A 17,228-nucleotide genomic window follows, 5' to 3' on the forward strand; every position below is an offset into this window, starting at 1 on the left:
CAATAAACATACCTACTTTATAACCTTTCAGGTTGTAAAGTTGTTTTTTCCACACGTCAATGCAGCATTTGTGTGTTTCAGTCCAGCACAGGTTGGGAAGCTGCCTCCCTTCCTCATTTGTTGTTACTTTTTAATTGACCAAAGGAAAGATGGGATTCCTATGACAACCTAACAGTTGTGCCCCGCAGTTCTCAATCCCTTCCCGGAGCTGACACCTTTCTGAAGATAAAAGTTCAACTAATTACACCCTTTGTGCTTCATGTGCTACAGCTGTGCTGGCTTAGACAGATACTTAATTTACTGTTGCTTCCCATACACCTAATCAAGAAAGTGTGTTCAGTTGCCTGGAATTCTGCTGTCTGAAATAGGGCTCCTTGTTGCAAACTGAAGTCATAAACCCTACAGCCTTCAGTCTTCCGGGAGGAGGGGGGGGGTGGGGGAGGTTGACGTAGAAACCTAATGATGGAGAATGAAAGTGTTGTGAGAAAACCAAGAACTGAGTAAACTAAGCTAAATGCCCAACTTCCCTTTCCACGTGCCCTGGAAGAGAGGCTGGAACTACGACCCTGACTTCAGCCCCGCTCCAAGTCACAAACCCTGCGGCCGGCCCAGCGGGCCCAAGGACCCCCGGGGGAGAGGAAGGTTTGCCGGCATAGTCAGCCTCTGCCTGCCCACTCCTCGACGCCAGCGCTTTTCCCCCTCGCCTCTCCGCTACTCCCGCCCGGCCCCTCACAACACCCCCACGGCACGGTAACGCCGCGCTTCTGGAGACGCCGCCACACGCCTGCGCGACCCGGCCCCCGCCGCCCCCACGGCCCCGCTCCCCCGCCCTGCCCTTCCGACCGCTACAAACGGCCACGGAGAGGCCGCCTACTCCCACCCCCCCAACGGCGCCTGCGGGACGGTCCCGCGGCAGGCGGCTGCCGCCCCGCTCCCCTCCCCAGCCGGACTCCGAGCTGCCCACGGGAAGGCGCGGCACCGCCGCGGCCAGGGCCTAGGGCCCAGCGCCCGGCTCGGGCCGAGCGCGGAGCTGCGGGCGGCCCAGGGTGGCTGCCGGCCCAGGGTGGCTGCCGGCCCTGGCACCTCTCGGCCCGGCCAGCGGGCGGCACAGCCCCCCCCGCCCCCAGCTCCGTGCGCAGTTTGGCGCAGGGGGTTGTGGGTGACGTAGTCCCTGCCTCGCCGCGGGTCACGGCTGCGCCATAGCCCTCGCAAGGCACGGTGGGTGTCGTAGGAGCGGGCGCGTGAGCCAATAGAAGCTGTCATTTCGGAAGGGCGGGTCGCGTACACGGCGCTCCCTGGGTCACGTGCTCTCTTTTTGCTATGCCATTGGTCAATAAGAAGAGTGACGGACGAGCCGTGCCTCCCCGGAGCCAATCGGAGCGGGCCATGTAGAGCGAGCCGTTCTCCGGGGGGTTGCGTGGGCTGCTGCCAGCAGTCGGTAGTTGGTCGTCAGCGCGGGCATCGGATTGGTGGCGGTGGGGCGGTGGGCGGGGCGAGGGAGCCGGACGCGGGGCCTCTCGGCGGCGGCGGCGGCGGCGGCGGCCCCTGAGGAGCCCGGCGGGATGGGGCGGCGGGCGCGGCTCGGGCTGGTGCTGTGCCTCGCGGCGCTGTGGGCCGGAGGACTGGCCGCGGCCGGTTAGTACCGGGGTTCCGCCTCTCCGCGCCGCGCTGGGCCTGAGCTCTGTGGCGGCCTCGCGCCCCCCCGACCTACCGCGGGGGTGGGGGGGTACGGGCGCCGAGGTGTGTGTGGGGTCCTGGCGGCCACGGCGCGGAGGGGGTGGCAACGGGGGAGGGGACTGGAGTTTTAGGGTGCGCGGGGGCAGTTCCGTCCTCGCCGGGGCGCTGAAGCGGCAGAGGGGAGGGGAGGGAGCCGGGCTGCTGTCAGCTGAGTGGCCCCGAGTGGACGGGTAACGGAGTCGGGCTGGCCCGGGGGCCGCGGCCCCTTGCTCCCCCTGCGCCTGCTGGCCTTGCCTCACCGGGAGCTGCTCGGTAGGCCTGGGAGGGGGGAATTCGTTGTGTGGTCTGGCTCCTGCCTTTAAAGAGCTCGTTAAGAGCCTGCTTTGTAATGCTGGCTCTGCTCGAAACTGAAATAAAACATCTTTTTCCTCCCTACTGCGCATTTTCTTGATGAGGAGCTGATGATGCTGATATCAGCGTTATCAGTACAGTTTCTTCATGCAGATATACATAGAGCATTTCTAGGGCCTGCATTATGTTGCTATAATACTTTTTTTCTGCTGCTTTTCTTGTTATGCAGCTTGGGTTTGTGTGGTTCTCATAGGTTGTCCTCTATTTCCCTTCCTGGGGTTTCAACATCCCACACCCTTCTTTCCACCGTGGGGAGGGGAATGTGCAATGCATTTATTTATATAGTGTCTCTAAAGCCCAAAAGCGCTCCTTTAACAGGCAGCCTTATCCAGTGCTACTGGGCATGTGCTTTTAGGCTGTCAGTGATATTTCAGTAAAGTAACTTAACATTTGCTCTAGAGGTGAGTTCTGTGGTTTGGGGTTCGTTTTCATGTATGCAGTAGGAAGCTGAAATTTGAAGTTATATTACTGTAGTTCGGACTAGATATCAAGCACAGCTATATGAGCTTTGTAGGTAATGTGATAAGCCAGCAGGGCACTTCCCAAGGAGTAGAAAAGATACATACAAGTTCTGGGAAGCCAGTGAGGTGTACCCAGACTTTGAATGGTGTGTTCTCACTGACATTGTATATAAAGAAAAAAGTTTAAGGTGAGGTGAGACTGTTTGTCACATGACCTATCTGTTGTGTACGTGGAATTCGGGTGACAAAATTAAGGGCTGTTTGAGTGTGCATCTGTGGCTGTGCTGGCATGTAACTCTGCTGTCTTGACTGCTTTTCCACTGTCACAAAGTTGTGTTCGTGAATATGCAGTTGGGATAGCTTAATTCAGCCTTTAAAAACCACACGTTTAGAGACAATTGAACTGTTATGATTAGTAGGCTCAAGAAGGCACATGGTACAGTACATGAAGGATTAGGAGCTGTTGCCAAACTTAAATTGCTACTGTGAGGTGAAATTGTTCATTGTTACCAAGAATTAATTAGGAGAGGGTCTTCAGAGTCCAGCTTTTGGCAGCAGATTGTAACAGGAAGACCTTTCTTGCCCCTATTTTTGTCAAGAATCATTCTGAAAGAAAGTAAGTTGTCATTGCTTCATTGATGTTTTGATTTTCTACAGTAGCAGTACCACTTTCTCTACTAGAGTCTGCTGCAAGCCTAGACGCTGTGGTAAACGCTTTCTTGAATGCTTGTTCATTCCTAATGTCTGGTCTGGAAACAGTCCTCTGGAATGCGAGTACATTGAAGGGAGGTGTTTTAAGAAGGATGAGTCAAAATGGTTCAAGTATTACACTTCCTGACTTCAGAAGTTGTTTTTAATGAGGATTTTTTTAGGAGTCGGTCTTTTAACTATAGCAACTCTATAGTCATAAACTTTGCTTAAATCAATTTATGGAGAACTTGAGGTGAATGCAAGGGAACTCAGGCCTAAAGAAATAGGCAATATCTTTTTAAAGATACAATTTTAGTATAGATTATGAAGAAGTTGAAAGAGTATTAAGGAGTCCATGGGGAATTGTCAAAAGCAGCTAAAAATTGGTAACTCTGTGTTCCAGCCAAATCTGGCTATCTCTGCTTATCACAGCAGTGACGATGATCTGCTTCTCCTGTTCATCATTCATTAAGAATGTTAAAAAAAAAATCTATTTTTTTTCTGATTGCCGATATTATTTGATTCTTGCGGGGTTTTTCCCCTTGTTCACAGACTAAGCAGTAGAAATTCTCTCCTTCTGCCTCTCTGACTATCCTGTACCTTCCATGGCTAACTTCAGTGACAGGCAGAGGCTTTCATACTATCTCATTAACTGGTAGGACACATGAGCACAGCTGTATACTTGTAGGAGGCTTCTACACCTTGTTCTCTCAAAAGACAGAGCTCGATGGCTTTCCTTGACCCTTCTGATTTTACTTATCTAAGTGAAAAACAGTCCCAAAACTTGTTGCCTTATTGCCTGATAGGAAATCTCAGTTCCTACACAGGAACTGCTGGAGAGTAAGTTTTGTAAATAGTAGCCAGCAACAGCAAAGAGACTGGAAAAGAGATTTGTATTCAGGGTGAGGGTTGACCTATATCTTAATCTTGTAGTTGCACTAAAATGAATACACTGCACAGATTGTAGCTGGGAACAACTTACTTGCTGCCAAGGATACTTTGAAACTAGTCTTGCTGAATAGATGCCACTTAAAAGATTTTGCTTAACTCACTGCATGTTTTAGAGGTTCACATAATAGGAGTAGCATCTGTGTTATGGAATCTTTCCGTGCTGAATTTAACAGTTCAAAAATTGATGAGAAGCAATCTGAGGTAACTTTTTTCTTAAGATTTCCTTTTTTCCTGCAAGAACAGGATAAGCAGGGTTTGTATTCTCTTTCAGTTTAACTAGTCACTTGTACAAAAAGAACATTGAAAGAAATAACTAAAAATACCACAGAAAATCTCTGATGGATGCTCTGAAGCAGTCATTGCCAAACCTTTTTTGTTCATGTACCCCTCTCACTAAAAGAATTTTTGAGCATGCGTCTTCAGTGTTTAACTTATGTTAGTACAGTAGTATGAACATGTATTTTTTTATATTGTGTACATCATAAAACATGCATGGAAAACAGAAATGAAGAAGTGAGATAAAGGTGAAATACTGTATTGAGAAAAGCTTTATTCATTAACAGTACAAAAAGTATTTTCTTCCTGCACCCCCTGGGATGTGCACACCCCGCTTTAGAGATCACTGCTCTAGAGCATGCAAACTCTTACTAGTTGCTTTGTTGTGATAGTGTTTGAAGCTTGAAGAGCTTGGCAAAAGCCAGAAGGCAGCTGACTGCAGTGATCAGTTAGGGCACTCATCAGAGCTTGGGGAGGTTGCCAACTGCTTGCACTGAATTTTTGGCTATTTACCAAAGGTGGATGACCATTCTAACGTTGAAACTAATAGTATTTCTTGTCTGATAGTAGCAGTCCTTTAACTTTATAGGCTGTCAGTTGATTTGTTCTTCTAATACAGCAAAACTTTGGAACTGTTTGACTCCCTCAAGCTAATGGCATTCTTGCTGAATCATGCTGCATAGCTCTTCTTGCTTTTCTACCCCTCTCTCCACAGTGCTCTCTTGCAAATGGTAGTTCTCACAAAATGGTAGGATCTTTTGCTATATTTAAAGAGTCTGATTGAACACTGGTCTTTCTAATTGAGGAAGAATGAATACATTTTAAAGTTGATTTTAATTAGATAAGAAGTGGTGGATGGTTGAAACAAGTGTTTAGCTCTATGAAGTCCTGGAATCCTAGCTGGGCATGAGAACACCCAGCAGTGTCTACGGCTCAGCACTGTTTGCCAGTGAAGCATTCTGTGCGATATCATCAGCTCCTCGTTTCAGCCACCAAGTATTTTTGTCTACTTTTTCCTTTTAAATTATTGCATCTCCCTAATTTTTTTAACCAGTTATAGGATTAATTTCCAATTGGCCTTTTCAGAAGAGGTTTGTAGAATTAGGCAGCCTTGGTAACAGACCTAAATTTAAAAAAAATAGTCAGTTACTTTTTTTAATTTAACTGTGGAAAAACAAACTAAACTATCAGCTTCAATCTCTGAAGCAGGTGCACAAACAAAACATCTGTGACTTTGTTCAGTAGTTGAGCCTTGACTAATAAGCTGTTCTTAGGTCAAACTGTGACCTTCCACAGATCTTTCATTAACACTTTCAGAATAGTTTTCTTAACTGTTTCTTAGAAGTAGACACTCTTCTATGAGTAGCGACTGCATATTAGTCAGCAGTTCTGTGAAATAACAAGGCTGTAAGCCCTGTTGTAGTCACATTGTTGGTCATCACTGTAACCTCAGCTGCCTAACTTAGAAGTCCCAGAGCTAAGAACAGTTAAATTAATATTTTGTTGTTGCTTTAGTACTGTTTTGGAACCACTGTTTTGAAAACAATTACTCAAGTACAACTTCTTAATAACAAAGCTGGTTCCTTCAGAGAAAATTTAAATGATGCAATAGAAATGAAATAAGTTTATTTATTTTCAAGTAAGAAGAGCAAACATTTAATGAGCTCTGCCTTATGTTGCTCGGATGTCTCTTGCCTTTCAGTTTAGTAAACCTTTTCCTTCGCGTATGAAGTAATAATAAAATTGTTCTTTGATACGTGTGCATAGATAGTATACCTTGTTTATATTTGACCTCGTGTGGTATCTTCTTGTAAAGTCAGCCTTCCACAAATTGAAATCAGTTAGTAAAGCCTTCACCAAAACTAGAATGGTCTAGTGCTGTTAAGGCATATAGGCTGATTTTGAGCAGACAAAAACATGCACCCTAGCTGGTATAGCTGTTAAAAATAACATGGTGTTTGTTACTGCAGTAACAGGTACTGTGCAAGTGCTTCGTATATATTAATAGCAGCATACAAGCTACTGGGTATGTTAACCCTGTCTTAGTTTTCTCCTGATCCAGAAGTATGTCTTAATCTCTTGACAAGCTCTGGAGTTTTGAAGTTGCAGGGGTGGCATTTGATCTTCGATCAAAATTATTTAGGATAGTAGAATGTAATTTGTGGGGAAAATGGTAAATGCAAATTTGTCTCATAGTTTCAAAATAGCAAGTACCAGCAAGTATCCTAAATAAATACAGTAAAAGTACGTATGCAAAACCCAGCTGTTACGTGGTGATCTGAAGTGTTGAAGTTCAGTGGTAGAACTTCTTACAATTTACCACAATCAGCCTTACCTGTTAAATTTCTCAAGCTGATAAGTGCTGTGGTCTCTGCCGAAAATGCAGCTAGCCTTGTTTTTTCCTTATGCCTCTTCTGGTGTTTTTTGCAAACTGTTGGTTGTTCTCATGCTGTCTTGGTTGCTGCTTCCAGGGTCTGTTTCATCTGGAGTGCTCTTCGCTGTCTCCGCTATTTTTTCTGAAGGGCTCTAAATGCTTTCATTTTTGGACCTGTAGGGTACAGCTCCTTACCCACTCTGACTATTCTAGACCCTTTTTAATCCAGTGTCTGCTGGAAGCAAACTTCTTGAGCTCTACATTCTCTTTAGCATGCTCAACAGACTGTCTCAGTTGCACTGTCAAACTATCACCTTTGTTTTGCAGCTTCACTTATAAGTCTTAGCATTTTTTTCTTGGCTTTTATTATGCTGTTACAGCTTAAATTTTTATCATTCTTTTACTTACTTGTTCTAATCAAAGGTTATACTTCAAATAACAATGTGGAAATCACTTTCTGGAATCTGGCTTCCAAGATTAGCCCTTTCATTGCAAATACCCATGGTTGCTCTGTTACAGTAATAGTCTTCAAAACGTGAATTGATAGTGTCATGTTTGTAGTTTGTCACTTCAGAGGTGATTTATCTCTGGTAAGACACAGAATGGTAGGGGTTGGCGGAGACCCCTGGAGATCATGTAGTCCAACCCCTCTGCTAAAGCAGGTTTGCCTAGAGCAGGTAAAAAGACACTTTACTTGCATGAGGATGAAAATATGCAGGTTTTGTTTGCTGCCAAACGCTTACAGAAAGTCAGCAGAGTTTTACAAACTTCTGGAGACTTTCGTTGGCGTTCAGTATTTGTGCAAGTAGTCTTCAGTAGCTAACCATAACATACTAAATGGTGTGTCTCACGTACGTACACTTCTATCAGTTTAGGTATCTTTTCTAGTCACAGTGCAGGTCTCCAGGCTCTCAATGCCTTACCACTGCTATAGGGCATTACACGCCCCAGAGTCTTAGAAGGGGGGGATTTCTAAATGTGGCAGCTTTACTTAGTCATCTGTTTGTATTTTGAGCTTTTATTTTGGTTTACATGAGTTGGGTACCTGAGAGAGGGAGGCCTGTAGCATCTGCTTTCAAATGTGTTTACCAGTGAGATGGTATCAGATATTGATGACTGGGAACAGTCACATTTTGGCTGTGGTAATTTTAGAGGCTTTCAGTTGAGATGATAGTACAAACCAAGTTGTTTAAAGCACAGCGAGTAGCCTGTTTAAGTTACAGGAACAAAGAAAATAAGAGACACAATTCTGCAAAACAATGATAAAACTGTTGTAAGTAAACTTTCCTGATTATCTTCTCTCTCCTTTTCACTTCTGTTCCTTTAGGTCTCTGTCTAATAGCTTCTCTTTTTTACCAGTTCTTTTCTTTCCAATCTTCCTAATTAAATATCATGTCATAGCCCGTTCAGATAAGAAAGATAAGAGTTAAACAAGGCTTGCACCTCTTGAACAGTAACTTAAGGACAAACTAATTTCTCACAGCTCTGAAGAGAGGCCTCTGTATAAAGGTTTGAATATGCTGGTCAGGCAAAATGAATTGGCGTTCTATAAAGAACAATGTTTAATTTTAAGTCAGGTGGTATTAATGTAACTTTCTAGTTGCCACTGAAGCTATTTATACTAAGACTGATTTGGTGACTGAAAACCTTAGGTTCCATAGGCCCTTGGTGCGTTCCTTTTTAGGTAGTTTAGTTGGACTAGAACAATTCAGACTGTGTAGTAGTCTAGACGATTGATTGGGGTTTTAAAGAAAAAAAAATCCACACTTTCTTCCAGTATTGGGCACACAGTTGTGTTGGCATAATTTAAGGAAGAGGAGGATCATCTTTGAAACATTTGATTCTTCCTGATGACACTAACAAGGTCTTGAAGTGCATTAGTCAACTTAGTACACTAGAATATTTCAGAACCATAGTACAATGTTATAGCTAAATTTATTTTTGTTTATGAGAAAATTACTCATGAGAAAGCCTTTTACTGACTTATAACATCTCTTCTAGATGAAGAGGGAAATCAAGATGAATCACTGGAGTCAAAGGTGAGGAAATAAGTTTCTAGTCATTCTGTTTTTGTTGGGTAGTGAGAGCAAAGCTCTGAAATTCAGAACTTATTCCTGTTTTAAGCTGTTCTGTAGCTCTTGCTGTCTCATTAATTTCTTCTGCGCATCAGAAGAATTCATGTTGTGTTATATCTCGTGGAAATTTTTTTTTCAAAGAACTGAAAGGGATAGAGTCAATGAAAGCTGATAGAGGTAGCTCAACTTACTTTTGATGCTACTGTAGTATGTTAATATGTCATATTTTTAAAAAGTAGTGGGTTTCTTGCCAGCTGCTGCTGTTCAGTTTCTAATCTTCTAAATTATGTGGCTGCTTTCCTTCAGACTTTATCTGCAGAGGACCAGGTAAAGGACCATTCCACAGGCACTCGAGTGGTAGCAGGTCAGATCTTCCTTGAATCAGGGAAATCAGACTCTCAATCGGAGGATGAAGAGAACTTTCACAGTCAAGAGGAGGAAAAAGAGAATTCGCTGGAAGAGTTGAACTCTCTAGAAGTGTCAAATCTATTAAATAAGGATTTGGAAGAAGCAGAAATACAGAGTCCAGGTAACTGTTCACAGACTTTTGAACAAGTGCCAAGAAAGATGTATCTGAGTAACTTTGGCGCGTGGATGAACACAAATAGGAATTTTGAACATATGAAATAAGTAGCATGTTAACCTTTCTGGAATGGAATGATAATTGCTGCCTTTCCCATTGGAAAGTAACATCAAAAAGTTTTCAAATAGATTGTGATTGAAATCTGAGTGGTTGTTTTTAGATGCATTTGAAAGGGTTTTCCATAATTCTTGTTTCCATCATGTTGAAAAGCTTTAACTATCAAATGGAGAAAGCCCAGATTTCTTCAAATAGGACTCACGTACGCGTACAGTGCTGTGTGTACGTATACCAGCCGTAGAAGGAGAGGTTGCATCAGTGTTTCAGCCTGCTGGCTGTTTGCCTGGAGAGTCAGTTGACAGAGGAGGAACAAATTGTGATGCAAAGACAAGCTTCCTAGGACACCATTAGGGCAACATCTAAATTGCGTGTAAACTTCAGTAGGTTTTTAAATATAGGTAAAACCTTATGTTCTTGTGCCTAAATTCCCAGGAAATTCTAGTATTTCTCTTCTACTAATAATAAAAAAATAAATTTAAAAGGTTTTTTGACTTGCAGTTAGTAGTGGGTGATAACCAGATGGCGCAGTTGAGTACCCTAGCCAATGCAGCAAAGACTTTTTGTTTGTCCATAAAAAGTAAATCTTCAACTTTACTGAAAAAATACAGTTACATGGTAATATTGGTATTTGTCTATCTTTTCAACTCAGATTCGAATGTCAAAAGAAAGGAGTTATGAAATGAGGTCTGTTACATACTAACTTTCAATGTTTACTTACAAGCTCTTCCTTATTAATGCAGAACTAGTATATGGTTTGTAAAAACTCAGTAATAGGATTAAGTATTGTTGTCAATAGGTGTGGTGTTGTACAGGAAAAAGGTGTATAAAATCCACTGAACAGCTTGCTGCCACAAAACAGTGAGCTAAGCACCACATTTAGTCAGTGCAGTCTATCTCAAAAGTAAACTTTAAGGTACTTTTTAATCTAACCACATGGCTTGTGCTCTGGCAACTAAGTTTTTTAACTACACATGTCAAAGTACTGCAAGTGACTTTCAAAAAAACATAAATTTAAGTCTTGCACAGTTTTTGGAACCTTTTACGAAGTAAATAAGCAATGCGGATGGAAGGATTACTGGTTTTATCTGAAAAGCAATTCTGAAGGAAAAGTATTTGTATTCTGGCAGGGAAAAACCTGCTAAAGGACAGCTTTACTGGCAAACTTTTTGCCTAAGCAGGACAAAAATCTACCTCAGGTATAGATGATACATCTCTTGAATTGAGGTACTGGTGACAGCACTGCATTAAGGGAGACTAAAGCTTTTTCTGAATACAGTTTGTCTCCTGCGTATGTATAGTCATGAGATTGCATGGAAAAAAAATATTCTTCAAGATTCCATGTGTATTTTTCAGGATATTGAGCAGAAGCAAAGTTAGTTTTCAGTAATTTAGAAGTAGTACTACTAAGGCTTTTAACCTTCTAACCATTCTAACCTGTCCCTGCTCTCTTCTGATTAGTGCGGAGGTCTTGCATAGAAAGAAAATTGTGGTTTTTTGTTATTTAGATATTTTTAGTTATTTGTCTTGTGTTGTATGTTTTTTTGTAACGACCAAGATCCATACTAACAGTTATTGCTGAAAAATGCTCATGAGTTTATACAGAGCTGGTAATTACTGCTGTGTTTGTTTTCCTATTTGAGGGAATCTTATGCTAACGTAACCAATATTTATAAGTAATCTATATTTGGGTTTCCTCAAGTAAGAGATGAGATGTAAGTAAATAAGGACAAAATATAATGATAAAAATACCACATACTTTATTCATCTGTAGTAAAACAGGTAGATTGCTACTTGCACACTCAGTTTGACAAAAAGTAATTTATCATCTGAGTAAATTATTTGCTTCAGTTTGTATTTATCATTCCTTAAGTACATGATAAAATAACTGGAGAGAGCATTTTATCCAGTGATTGCATTGCTGTGTTGTTTTAGGGGTTAGTGTTTGTTACTATCTAGGGGGAAAAATGTCATATGGTTGAATTTAGAATTAAAAAAAGGCAAGGGGGAGGACTAGGGCAGAATAATTTAATAACTGTAGTGTACAGCTAACTCTCATACAGAGCACTTTGTAAATGGTTCGTGTCCAATTGGTTTCAATACAGGAGAAAAGTAAAACTTCAAGTTCTCAAGTAGTGATAATATCCTGGTCCTGGAGTTTGTGGAAACGACAGTGATAAGAGGTCCCATCAGTTGTAGTTATATGTACCCTTTGCATGAGTTTGTGCATTACTCTGTGGTTAACAGACATCTAAAATTATTCCAGGCTAATTGCATCTGGACACATTATTTTTGAAGGCAATTTCTGAAAATAACATTTTTCCTTGTATGTTATGGGGTAATTAACTTGGAGTGGTGTGGTGGAACATCTGCCAAGGAAAGAAATTATGAAGAGCAATTTGTACAGCTAACTAATCCTGCAGACTTTCTTATGCTTCAAAAAATCAACATGAAATTTTTTAATTAGTGTGAGTCTCTAGGCCTTACAACTGTAGACCATAGAAAAAAGAACTAGCTTTCTCTATAACCACAAGAATTAGAAATTTAACTTGAAAAAACAGCGTGTAATTGACATACTCAGTTGCATGACTTTGCAGATGTCTTCAGATGAAGCTGAACCCAAGTGCCGGATTTATCTTAGTGACAGAGAAAAGCCTTTATAAAAGGCTAATTGAAATAATTTCATTTTCAAAAAATGAAGATAATTCTTAGTCTTTGTAGAAGATTCATTTTATTTAAAAATACTGTAATATTGGAATCAGAAACTAGTGCATGAGAGATGATAAATCATGCTGTTCAAAGTGATTTTGAATGCAACTAAAAAAAAATTGGCAAAGTGAAATAAAGTTTTCAGTATAAGTATATGCAACAATAGAAAATTACTAGACTTGTAGTGATTTCATTTAAGTGTCGTCTTACAATTGTATGTTCTAAGTGTACTCCCTGCTGATACTCAAGTAGGTTCAGTATCACATTTGGTGATGTGAGTGGTTCTCATGACTGCATCTAACCTTGGGACTAAAATGAATATACGAACTGGAATGCACTTCAAGGGTAGTATTTTGCATGAGGAAGGGAGTGCAGAGAAGAGAAAGTGAAAGGAAGGGCTGTTTATTTTGGTAGGCAATAAAAGCTAACTAAGGTTTGCCTTCTCCAGTCTAAATGAAAATATTTTCTTTGCTTAGAACTAAGCAATATAACAAACCACACACCTTCTGTTTCATTTCCTAATTAAAAATATTTTTTTGAGTGCTATTTAGAAAAAGAATTGCTTTGTCAGGCTTTTCAGTAAAACTTCTAATTTATAAAGCTTGATTAAATGCAGTTCATTGAAATTAAAGCCGACAGTGGTGTGCTTTGCTGTATGTAGTAGATTACTTCAATTTGTGGAATACAGGAAAGCAGTCTAATTCCTGAGTATGTATTTTCAGTTTTGACAGCTATTGGAGGCACTGCAGATGGTGAACCTTGCCACTTCCCCTTTTTATTTATGGAGAAGGAGTATGCAGAATGCACTGCAGATGGGAGGGAAGATGGCAGGCTTTGGTGTGCAACAACCTATGATTACAAGAAAGATCAAAAGTGGGGCTTCTGTGAAAGTAAGTAACCTGATGTCTTGTTCTTGTCCAAGGAACGCTTTCTTAAGCTAGTCTTCTTAATGACCTTTATTTCAGGGTCTGGAAGTCCCTGTCATATATTAATGGCCACTTTATACTGTGATATACAAGTAATTACAAAGGGAAAGTTCTCATTATGGAAAAGACTATAATGCAAATGCCACTTCCAAAAGCTGTTTGGGAAATCTTGCAGTGCAAGTACCTATAAAACTCTTAGTTTCTGAGGCTGTAGGAGTATAGGGGTTTGATGGTGTTTCCCGCTATACTCACTGATTTGTTGCACAAAGGCAGCACTTCTCTGGGAAATGTCCTCCTGAAGAAGGAACCTTTCTTGCACAGTTTGCTTTGGAGCAATGAAGAGAATATTTTAACAGCAAACTCGTACATGAGAAGAAACTGTCTACGGAGATATCCAATGCCTCCTTTAGACAGCTTTTTGTAATCACTTGGGTTGTTCATTGGTCTTCAGAAACATATTTCTGGCTGTATTTTCCCTTTAGAATCAATAGGAATTTTGAGAGAATAGTCTTGAACTGTGTAATTGGAGCTCTTAATGTACTCTTTTCTTTTTTTAGCTGAAGAGCAGTCTAATAAGAGAAGGCAGATGCAAGAAGCTGAGGATGTTTATCAGACTGGAATGAAAATCCTTAATGAAAGTAGTAAAAAGGCTCAGAAGAAAGAGTAAGTCTAACCTCCACCCTCACAAGAGAAGGATGACATGACTGGGTGCTCTGGATTAACTGAAAAATGACCTAAACGAGTTGCCCTGGGACTTGCACTTTATTGGACTTAGCACCAAACTATGCAGTGATAGGACTGAAAATACAGTAATTTCAGGGTATTTAGAAGAACAAATTTATGCCTGCTTTCCTTTGAATACACTAAAAATTGTATATATAAGATTAGTTTCTGAAGAGTGGATGTCATCAAGACATTGACTTAATGCAAGATGGTGCTGCAGTTCTATAGCCACAATTTTTCCACCAGAAGAAAGCGGAGAACATGGTACAAGAGAATTGTCCTTTTTCAATAATATTTTTTTTTTTTAGTCTGGTTCTCATTCAGCTTCAGAGATTAACTGGGAAAAATTAGCATTTCTTGTCCTCCTCTGGTTTTTTACTGCTTTCTGATGTCTTCAGTCACCCTAAAAGTAGTACTAAACTAAACGTCAACAAACTGTTAAAACTCTAATAATAAACATTGTATGAGGAAAGGGTAATGCTTGTATACAAAAAGAACAAATCACTTTTTTTTTTTTTTTCTGGCCTGTTTACTTTCTACTCCATATATATCCAATTACTGATTAAATAGTTGTCAGCTTACCACTATAATTAAGCATACTTACGTTAATTTAGAATTCCCTGGTACTCATGTTGACAACTTCATTAGTAAGTGGTGATGTCAGGCTGCTGATTATTACGTGCACTATTACTATGTTAAACTTCTTCGTGGAGAGAAGGGAATGTATTTCTGCTTTATGTATCAGGGAAACTGAAGCACAGCTAGATGTTGTCCGTCACACCTTGGCAAAGACAAAGGGAGACAGTATCTGGTAGACTCTGACTAGTATTCTTTTGTGTAAAATAGTGTAGGAATTGTGAAACAATATTAGATCTTAGTTCTCTTGAGCACCTTACACTTTCTTAGAAGATGAAATTATGTGAGGAATCAGGTGTGCCTCTACCTGTTCTCCCTTCTTTTCTCAGGTTTGTCTTTTTTCTTTAGGAGAGGTAAAGAAAAATCTTGGAATGCTATTACAGGTCCATGAGAAATCAAGCTGACGCATGCTTGACAGTACTGTGTTATAATGTTTAAGGTTACAGATTTTTAAATTGCTGTGAAACCAGCTGCTGTGAAATTACTTTGGAGCACCACTGTAAGTTCTGAGGCTGAAATAAAAAGGAGTTTCCGGAGAACTTTCTCATTGTTAGCATAACTGTTTCATCACCAAATTGATCATGTGTGTAATTGTCTTGGACCCAACACTTAGTATTTTCATTGGAATGACTTTGTGCTCAACAAATAAATCAAAGAGATTCCATAGTCTTTTTTAGGCTTTTTTTTTCCTGTCATGATATGTGACGCTGTCATGGTAGTGGTCCTGCTAGATACCTAGTACAGGACCTAAAATTGTTGCTACAATAATGTGATCATTTGACCTTAAACTCCTCATATGTCTTACAGAGGAGGAAATGCATACTGCTTTGCATATGGAGTGAACATTAAAATCCACTTTGTCAATTAGTACATCATATGAGTTGTTGCATAGATTGATGATTCGGAGCTGGAACAAATGACTGTAGGTAGATGCGCTTGTAGAAAATAGAGGCTAAAATAGAGGAACAAAACACCTCCCCAGAATCTTCAGGTTTATGAATGGAATCTGCTTCTTTGCCTCAAGGTGACTAAGAAATTGTTTTCTTTTAAGAGCATATCAATATCTTCTGAAAGCAGCTGACATGAATCATACCAAGGCAATGGAGAAAGTGTCTTATGCTTTGTTGTTTGGGGATTACCTGAAGCAGAACATCCAGTCATCAAAAGAACTATTTGAAAAACTAACAGAAGAAGGTTCTCCTAAAGGACAAATGGTATGTATGTCCTTCGATTCTATGGAAGTTTTTATCTGTTTATAAATTGTTTTATAGATTGTACTTAGGTGTTTTTATAGTTTGTTCTTGCATCCAGAATAGAATGAGAACAGTAAGTGGTATATGTTGCCTGGTTAAAAAAGACAGCAGACAAAGTGCTGCTTTTTTTAAGTTGTTTGAAAACTTGTCAAATGTTTGGATCAGGCTCCGATTCAGCAAATGTATTTTATTAATGCTTGTCTGAGCATTTCCTACTCTTGACTACTCATTGCCTTTACCTTTTTAAATTTCACCAGTGCCCTGCTTTGATTCAAAGATTGTCCCCCAAATGCTTCTGCTTTACCTGGCTTTTGCATGCTGCTAGCATTACTGAGGGTACAGTAACAAATGGCATCTGCACCCTCAAGGTAAACATATGGAAACAGGTCTTCTATTTCAGTTTAAAAAAACAGCACTAAACTACCAGTGGTATAGTATGGTGGTAGTCTTTTCATTTAATTTCTTATCTGTTGTATGAGTAGATTGGATGTGTAAGTCAAAAAATGGGTAGATACAGATGACTCCAGCCAACAGATTTTCTCTGCAACTCTGTTGCTTTTTTTTCTTCTGGTTTGTGTGGGATGTTGTGGCTTTTCATCTGCAGTTTTACCTTTGAGATAGGTAGATACACACACATTTATAATCTAGGAAGTTATAAACTCCTAGGAATCTTGAAAGCTGTTTAGTGGAATGAGACTCACTTTGTCCATGTGCCTTTGAACATTATAGAATTGCTCGTATGTAATTGTTCACATTGTAATGTCATAAAACGTGCATGTTATCAATTTTAATGTCTCAATATCTGCATGTACTTATTGTTTAGGTCTCTCTTTTTTCAGAAGCATCAGCTTCTTTAGGCATTATCCAGTTTCTTTTAGCTTTTTGGCTACCAAGTCTCCTGCTGTTCTGTTTAATGTTGGAGTGCTGATTTACCATAGAAAGCAAGAACATGTTTTCTCTGGAGACTTTATACCTCAATGAAGACCTTAATTTTTTTGGTCTAGAATTCAATACTGTCCGCATGAGGTGATGATTTTATTTATTTTTTTTTTCTTTCCTGGTGTGCTTTCAGAATTGCCTGGAATAGTCTTAGAACACTGTGAAATATAGACTCCTTTCTGTGTATATACTGTTATCTTCTGTGCTACTAGTTTCTTTGAGCCGCACAGCTGTGACAGATGTTAGAGATAGAGCAGTAATTATGTAAATTTTAAGAATAAAAATAACTTTTGAAAAAACCTCAGCCAAACACCTCTGTGCATTCTAACTGCTTGTATTTATAGTTGTAAATGCAGCTAACCCATGGCAGAGCAGATGCAAAATAGTAAATTCGTTGGATCTGTTAGACAGTAAACCAAACAGTGAGACTCTTCTAGAGAAGGTTATGGTTCATGTGTGGTTTGCACTGGTGTGAGAGACAAATAAGATA

The 17,228-nt window shown here is 40.4% G+C and overlaps 1 protein-coding gene across 1 annotated transcript in view; it reads left to right on the forward strand.

Moving 5' to 3' along the window:
• Positions 1-1,562: 1,562 nt before the first annotated feature.
• Positions 1,563-17,228, forward strand: part of SEL1L (SEL1L adaptor subunit of SYVN1 ubiquitin ligase) — a 37,045-nt gene continuing 21,379 nt past the window's right edge. The window contains exons 1-6 of the mRNA XM_086462190.1: positions 1,563-1,635; positions 8,842-8,879; positions 9,222-9,444; positions 12,984-13,151; positions 13,745-13,850; positions 15,598-15,760. Of these exons, the coding sequence (XP_086318316.1) occupies positions 1,563-1,635; positions 8,842-8,879; positions 9,222-9,444; positions 12,984-13,151; positions 13,745-13,850; positions 15,598-15,760 (771 nt within the window). The remainder of the gene's footprint in view (positions 1,636-8,841; positions 8,880-9,221; positions 9,445-12,983; positions 13,152-13,744; positions 13,851-15,597; positions 15,761-17,228) is intronic.

This window comes from Leptosomus discolor, chromosome 3 (genome assembly GCF_034619465.1).
Source record: "Leptosomus discolor isolate bLepDis1 chromosome 3, bLepDis1.hap2, whole genome shotgun sequence".
Classification (NCBI taxonomy): Eukaryota; Metazoa; Chordata; class Aves; order Leptosomiformes; family Leptosomidae; genus Leptosomus; species Leptosomus discolor.